This window comes from Eptatretus burgeri, chromosome 4 (genome assembly GCF_056783735.1).
Source record: "Eptatretus burgeri isolate ZD-2024b chromosome 4, Ebu_testis_v1, whole genome shotgun sequence".
NCBI lineage: Eukaryota > Metazoa > Chordata > Myxini > Myxiniformes > Myxinidae > Eptatretus > Eptatretus burgeri.
In genome coordinates, this window is record NC_140964.1 from 76,042,066 (window position 1) to 76,050,625 (window position 8,560).

The 8,560-nt window shown below is 42.9% G+C and overlaps 1 protein-coding gene across 3 annotated transcripts in view; it reads left to right on the forward strand.

The window, feature by feature from the left end:
- The window catches only part of LOC147028396 (solute carrier organic anion transporter family member 4A1-like), a 137,800-nt gene that overhangs the window by 103,397 nt on the left and 25,843 nt on the right, over positions 1–8,560 (forward strand). For all 3 annotated transcript variants that reach the window (XM_085878734.1, XM_085878733.1, XM_085878735.1), the window contains one exon: positions 4,103–4,257. In XM_085878734.1, coding sequence (XP_085734860.1) covers positions 4,103–4,257 — 155 coding nt within the window. The remainder of the gene's footprint in view (positions 1–4,102; positions 4,258–8,560) is intronic.

Sequence of the window (8,560 nt, forward strand, 5' to 3'; positions counted from 1 at the left end):
GATGGAGATGAGCATTAAGCTTAAACCGGGGAGGACTGCAAGATTACGGTGTCTGGAGATCTTGGTAGAATGTGCATGACCTGGAGGGGCAAGATTTTGGGCAAAGAGGAAAGAGGGCGTCAGGAAAAGACCGGAATAAAGCCGGAAATATAATATAAGGCTGCCAGCATGTGGTGAGCAGTAAGCAGATCTTGATAATGAGCAAATTACGATTTGCATGCACAACACTTCTTTTCTGCATAATACCTTCTTCACTGTTGGCCCGATGGTCTCCTGGGATTTAAGGTACCATAAACTGAGACATGACTTAATTTACATCCTGCAGAAATCCCACACTCCTTCCCCAAAAGATAAATGTAGTGGCAATATATTATTTTGTAAAGACTACTTTTATTTCTGACATTGTAAGTGCAATGGTAATTCAACGTATAAAGAGAAAAAAACCCAGCCCTGTTCTTTATTTTGAGGATGAGGCTAGAGGGGACAGTGAGGAGCTTTGCTTCATGGCACCATTTTGTTGACAATAGTTTATCATGTATAATGTGTTTTGATTATTTTTTATTTGCTTTATCGTGGTGGCGGACAAATGTACCAAAGTGATAGCAAATGTTGCATTTTCTCGTGACAATGTTGCACATACTCATCTTGCACTTTGGTGTGATAGCAAATTCTCCAAAGGTTGTAGCTGCTGCACAGAGCCACTGAACTGTGAACATGGCTTCTCTCTGTTATTAAAGCAATTGAGTGAAATGCCAAATGCAATTTAAAAAAAAAAATAGTAACCCCAGCTCATTGTGCTATAGTGTGGTTGTTGCTTCATCGCCAACACTTACCATGGTGCGACAGTGCAATATGCATAATTTGCAGCTCGGCTGTTTTGCCTTTTGCTGCGACCTTGCCAATACTGTCAGGATCAAAATATCTGAGTACCAAAGCCATTGGACACGTTATCGTGTCAGGGGCAGGCGGTAGAATGCAAATGCTGCAAAACAACATTTTGCTCAATTCGTAAATGGTGTTCAAATTTTAATTGTCGTGCTTCTACGAATAACATTGAATTGATGTCATTGAAACCGATCAAAGATGCACATTCAACTAATTTATGGTTGTTTGTCATCGTAAAAGTAGAGCGAACTGGGATCAGATATATCATTTTGAACAACCCGAGACTCATTGGAGCCCGTTGCCTGTCTGCAGGGCACCTAATGAAGGCCTTTCTGCCTTTGTGGGATCCCTGTCAGCAGCAGCTTCTGTGAACATATGCTTACATTAGAGCTGGCAGGTGTGAATGTTCCGAACACTGATCCTTTTGTTCTTTTGTTTTTGCGTTCCTCCTTTTGTTCCACTATTCAGCTCTGCTTGTAAAAAAAAAAAAAGCCATCCTTGGTTTCTGGACTCCAAGTCAGCTGTACAAAGATATTTCGGATGTGGGAAGTGTTGTCTGTTACCTCTTCAGCGTACTTGTTGGAATTTTTTGTTGAGTATTTGGGATGTTTTTGAATTTTCCTCGTTGCCTCTATTTATTTTTTTTAATACAAGGGAATCGTCGGCCTGGGAATTCTTCCATCGAAACCTATAGATTCATCCCATCTTGTCTTCAGTTATCATACCCATGGTACACTGAACCCTGAGGTGAGGCAGTTGCCTTAAAACAACTTGCATTCTCCTCTTGGAAGATAAATCTGACTGAAGACATCCTCAGATTATTCCACAAAGGCCACAACAAGTGTGTGTCTACTTTCAGGAGAGCCAGAAAACAACATCTGTCCAACCTCAAGAATGAACTTTCAAACTTGTCTCCCTCCTCTAAAACCTGGTGGTTCCTTGTCAAGTCCATCTCTCGTGTATATACTCCCCTTCCATCCCTTCCCTCACTTCAAATGGCACCACAGCAGACTCTGCTCGTGAGAAGGCCGAATGCCTCAATCCTGTTTGCTTCAAAATATTTTGTCCCTAACCCCATCTCTCTCTACCCACCCTTCCCAGTTGTACCAAACTGCTCCTAAATTCTGTCTTTTATTCCCCAAAAAGGTGAAAAGTTTCTGGTAACCCTCGATTCTGGCTCTGCAACTGGACTGGGCGGCATCACCTCATGTGTCCTAAAAACCTGCTCTGCTGCTCTTGCTCTTTCTCTCTGCCCTTTTCACCTGTCATGTACCAAAAGTCATCTTCCATTTGCTTATAAATCAGCCAACATCACATCACTACATACTAGAAGGGCATTCGGTAGAGCGCCTACCTCTGTCACGTAATGCTCGATCCACGAGAACATATCGGGTCCAATACATCTTTGAAATATCTTGCGATATATTGTTTTTGGCCCTCTCTCTCTCAATGGTGAGGAATCACATAAAAATTAAATCATTGTCATATCCAGATCCGGATTCGAATCTTCACCAAAATGGAATCAATTTGTTGTGGTCAAACACTCAACCTACCCACCAAGTTTCATCCGAATCCGTCCACAATTTTTTTATATATCGTGCTATATATTTGTTTAACTCGATCTCTCAAGGGTGAAGAATCACTTGAAATATTCTAGTAGACTGATCCGGATCTTCTCCAAGGTCAGATCAGTTCATCCTTGTCACACACCCAAACTGACCAGCAAATTTCATCCAGATCCATCCACAACTTTTTGAGATATCCTGCACACAGACAGACAGAGGGGTTAGAACATAACCTCCTTCCCCTTTGGTGGTGGAGGTATAAAAGGTGCAAAAACTGGTCCTCAACTGTTTCACTACAGACCTATTGGCTTACTTCCAATTATCAGTAAGGTCATGGAATCAATCATCGCAGTTGACATAAAGTCATTCCTTTTCTCCAATGACCATCTCAGATCATCAATTTGGTTTTCGACCAGGTTACTCCACATTGGACATGCTGCTTCTACTTTCCCAACAATGCATGGATGCCCTCAATATCAGACATGAGATCAGGGCGTCTCTGGACATATGTCAAGCTTTTGATACAGTCTGGCGTCTTGCCTTGCTCTCCAAACTCTCTGCTTATGGAATGCAAGGCCAACTCCACTCTTGGATTACTGACTTACTCCACTCTCATAGTCAAGGTGTGGCTCTCAAAGGATCCCTTTCATCTTCTCTTCCTGTCAATGGTGGAATGCCCCAAGTCAGTGTTCTTGGTGCCATCCGATTCATGATCTTCATCAACGATCTATCTGATTCTGGAATATCCCCTTCATCTAATTGCTGATGACTCCATCCTCTCCAGTGACATCCCTTATCCTTCATATAGACAGACACCAGTCTCTTCCCTCTCTTCAGACTTTGACAAAATCACAAACTGGTCAAACACTTGGAATATGTCTTTCAATCCTGTTTTCTCTTTCTCCCTCTCCCCCTCCCTCTCCCTCCCCCCCCACCCACTCCTCCATCTGGCAAACTCTCATCATCTACTTAACAAAACTCTCAAAAAAGTTCAGTCACTCAAACTCCTGGGTCTCATTATCAGCCATGATCCTTTAGTGTGATGGGTTTGTTGAGGAGAGGTTGATGCACAAGATGGAGAGGAAGAATGTCACAAAACGAGTAATAATAGGCCAGAGAGAAGCAGAATGGGATGAATCCGATTGTGTAGAAAAGATTGGAATGAATGCTCGAATAAAGTGATGAGGGGCGGCACGTCTGAAACACACTGAAGTGAGGAGGACAAGCCAATAGACACGGAAATTGTCATCTTCACTAACCTGTAATGATGGCTGATCATCTTTAAAGATGTTGGTGAACCTTTTGAGCCCTTGCAGGAATGCTTATCTGATATTGACTTAGCTTTCTGGGATTGTCTTGATGCTCAATTTAATTCAAGCCACAGCAGGACTCCCATTGAGGATACCAGCCCACTGTCCTTTCAGTTACAGTATCACGCCATGCTGCTTGTAAGTTGTTTAGACATTTTGAGTGTAATGTATTGCAACGATTCGTATTCATTGGTGATAATGTGATTGTTTAAAAATTTAAACAATCGTATTTGTTGATAATCTTTCCATTTCTCTCTCCTATCATTCCCTCACCATTCCTGGCGCTTCTGCTTGCTACCTTGGTGTGACTCACCGTTCACATCACTTGTCTCGTTCATTCAGATCGGCCGCAACACTCCTGCAGAACCGAACCTTTGTGAGCTTGTGTCTGGCTGGGGCTACAGAAGCGACGCTGATTTCCTCCATATCCACATTTGGTCCCAAGTTTCTCGAGTCCCAGTTCAACCTGAGTGCATCCAGAGCTGCTACAATATTTGGTGAGTTTGACCAGTAGTGTTTGTCACGACCTTTCGCACTTGACCAGACTTTTTAAATGTATTGTTAAGTGTTGAGCATCATTGCATTTGATGTTTTGTTCTTCCTGGCCCAGTTTTCTGCTCTAAAGTTTTGTACATATCTTATTTTCACTTTATTCCAGTTTCAAAAGTCCCCATACAACTCTCTCTAATGAAATAAAATTTTGCTTCTTGGCCAAGTTGCATTTTAATCTACAAGGTCCCCTGATTTTAAACCTGCTTTTTTGTATCGTTGGAGTTGTTGAATGATTCAGTAGATTTTGTCTGAAGGTCTGAAATAACCTTGCCACTTTCATCAAATGTTTAAAAATGTCCATCACCTGAGGCCCTAACAAAGAGTTTAACTTTTTCAGAAATATATATATATATATATATATATATATATATATACATATTGTTATGGATTTGGAAGCCTCTTGCACACAGTCAGCGGTCCCCGTAGATCAGTTATCTCGGTAAGTATGTGTTTATAGTTAGGGTCCCGTCCTTCTGTCTAATGGGTTAATTTCATGTGTGTGCTGCGGGTTTCTTTTTTAGTCAGGGTTTTTTTACAACAATAACAACAACAGCGGCACCGTCGCCTCGCTCCACCGACGCCATTATGCACGTGGTCTGAGGTGAGGAGGTAGGCATTGCTACAATCGCCTCAGATCGGGACTCCACCCAGAAGGTTGGGAGTTGCCCCGCCTACCGTTGGCCTATCCAATGAGGGACGGCCAACGAATCGCATGACGCAACCGTCCAATCAGGAGGTGAGTGGCCAGGGAAGAAATCCCTCCCACCTCACGAGAGGAACGAATAACGGTCGGGGCGATGATTCTGTCTGGGTCTGCCTCGCCTTGTGTCGTCTGATCCGTGGAAGCTTTTTCGACCTTGATCGCCTGTCGCCTCGTCGTCTCTCGCTTTGTCCGCCTTCGAGCTGGCTGGCGTCCATCGCTCTATCCCTTGTCCCTGGTGCTTGGTGCTGCGTTGAGGCGGTGGGTTCGAGTCCCGCTGAGCCAGCTCGACTCGACCGCACGAGGCGGACAGGTGCAAGTGCTGACTCTTGCCCTCAGCTCGCCTTCCCTCCCGAGCTGAAGGGCCAAATAAAGGCTGCGGCCACCATTTCTTTTGGGTGTGTGTGTCTGTGGGCCCAGTCTATAAGTAGCAATTGTTTAAGTGCCTTGTACATTACTTGCATTCCTTCTTGATAACTCTGCTCTTTTTGTGCAGAGTTAACTCTGCTCTTAACTCTGCTCTTTTTGTGCTCCCCTTCCCCATTATAAATAAACCCCGATTGTTCAATGTACCAGCTCGTTGTTGTGCTTTCTAATATTGACCCAGCACGGTTCGTGCTTGAGAACCAGAAGCCGATTGGGCTGTAAGTTGTCGTTTGGACCGACGGACTTTGGTAATTCCGCTCAGTTACACCGGACCGAGGTCGCTCAAGCGACTCGGTTCGACAGAGTCCATTGAGAGTGTGACTTCCCCGGTAATTTGACGATGTGGGTACTTAGGTATATTGAAATTTGGCTATTAACCCTACCCCATGCCATCAGAGAATTGGCGAGTACAGTCCTTAAGTGACCCGTGACCTTCGGAGTTGTCCGAGAGTCACGACCTAAATTCCGAGTGTTCGGTGGGGGACGGCTCTACTGCTCCACCTGGCGGCCGTTCCTCACCACCGAACCCCGACCCACAACAATATATATATTTATATATAATATCCTTTCACCACTCGCTCACTCTTCTCGCTAATCAAAATGTTAAATACTTTTTAGGTGAATGGGAAAGCTGACATTTTGTATACTGATATAACATGAAGCCACTGTTCCATCAAAAATCACAAAACTGTCCGGAAATGCTGTAAACCAAAATATCTGTCAACAAAAGTCGACCAGTGGAGCCTAGCGCAGTCTCATGGAGGGTCACATGACCAAACACAGTGGCCCGATCGCTCTCGCATGGATTGGGTGTTTCGAGGTTTTATGGCTGTATGATTAGAGAAGTGTCTCGAGTTTTTGGCATTACGGATGGTGTACAGTGGAAGGAAATTGTAAACATTTATCGTTTATAGACGGTTTCCAGTGCATATTTTAAGGGCTGCATGTTTACATGTGCAATCAGACCTCTGTGTAAGGCATCCTGGTTCGAACAAACCCAAACTTATGACTCTCACGACATTCAGAACATATTTTGGTCCCTGCACGTTTACGCTGCTATAACGATCCAGATTGCTTGAAAACCCGGATATAACATTCGTTTTGTCCTGGCAAGGTGAACGCAAACACAAGGCCCTTTGTTTGAAAATCGGCGAAATACAGATGAGATTGCCAAACTTAATGATTTAAAACATCAAAAGAAACAACCATTCTTTTTTCCCTGCATTTCTGCTTCATCCTGGTGTCAAAATACACTGTCCAGGGGTCTGGAAGAGTCGGGGGAAGAGGCCCAGACATAACACGAAATGGAATATTATTTCTGAAACCCAATTTAGGGGTTTTTTTGGAAACGGAAAAATCACTGGCTCTACAATTAGCAGTGGTTCAACAGCTTGTTATATGATATGGTTAATTTATGCTTCACAGCAGCATTTTGTCTATGTATGAAGGCATTTCTCATTGCATCATCTATTGAAAGCATTAAAAATAATTGTAATGGTGCATTGTACTGCATGCAAGTCCTCTCACATGTCAAACGATGTGTTTTATCAGCATGTTATTGGATCACATGCACTACTCTGTGTGATAACTTGACCGCCATCGTGATGTGGCTTCAGTGGGAAAAGTCTAAACTAAATGGTCCAGCCTACCACTTACAGTGGCATTGCAAATCTTTAAGGATATTGAGGGTACAAGGAAAAGCCGAGCAGACATCGCAAGAGATTAGGGATGAAGGGGTGACAGAGCCAAGGTAAGGTGCTGGCAGCCGTTGGAAATGCATATACGCTCAGGACCTTAAATCAGGTTCAAGCCGACATACATGATGATGATGTAGTACACATAGTGAGGGTATGTGACTTTGTGTGCAGTGTAGGATTATCATGGGAAGTGTGCAGTTCTGGGATTTGTACAGATGCTGTAGAAAAGAAAAACCCTGTTATGGTGAACACCCCTCTCGCTCACGAACCTAAATTTGCATTTCCTAACAACTCAGAGAATGTAAACGATAGTTTTATTTTAGAACTTTTTACCTTTTCATCATAATTACCTCCGTCAGCAAAGGTGGATGCAGGTGTTTCACCTTTGTTTGTCTGTCTGTGAGCAGGATATCTCAAAAAGTTCTGGAAGGATTTGGCCAAAACTTTGTGGACAGGTTGGGTATGAGACAAGGACTGATTGGTTTGATTTTGGTGAAGATCCATACATGAGAAATTTTTAATTTCTTAGTGATTCGTCACAATTGAGAGATGGACCCAAAAACTATATATATATATATATATATATATATATATATATATATATATATATATATATATATGTATATATATATGTATACATACATATATATATACATATATATATATATATACATACATATATATATATACATATATATATATACATACATATATATATATACATACATATATATATATATATATATATATATATATATATATATATATATATATATTGTTACGGTTGTGGAAATTCACAGAACACCATTCAGGTTCCCCAGAGATCAGTTATGTCGATAAGTGTGTGTTCCAGGTTAGATTTCCCCACCAATGTCTAACGGGAATTATTCGTGTACCGGGCTGTGCATCTTTGAGTTAGCCGTTATTCTTTTTCTATCTTTATTTTAAAATAAACAACATCTCACCATCATTTCAACAAACAAACAACATGTCCTCACCAGCATCTACAAGGCACCACCATCTTTTCCCCAGCAACAGCATCCCCAACAACCAACATCTCCACAGGCGAACACGATGGCATCCTCGCAGCGGCAAGGTGTTTTCAAACATGGCCGCGTTGTGAAAGTGATCTCAAACACGTCCGCGCATGACGGCAAAACGGATCAAAATGACGAAAGGGGCGGAGTCAGCCGGGGGTGAAGGGTCGAAGGTGAAAGACCAAGCGCACCCCGAACCCGATAAAAGGCCGACTGGAACGCCGAGAAGTTAGTTAAGAGTTGGGCTGGGCCGTTACAGTCCAGAGAGTCGAGCCTTCAGTGGAGTTTGGAGTCCGGTGGAGTGTGGAGTCCAGTTCAGAGGAGTCGGTGTGGAGAGCGCCAGAGTTGGTCGGAGTTTGTCGAATTGCAGCCGGAGAGAAGTCGCCAA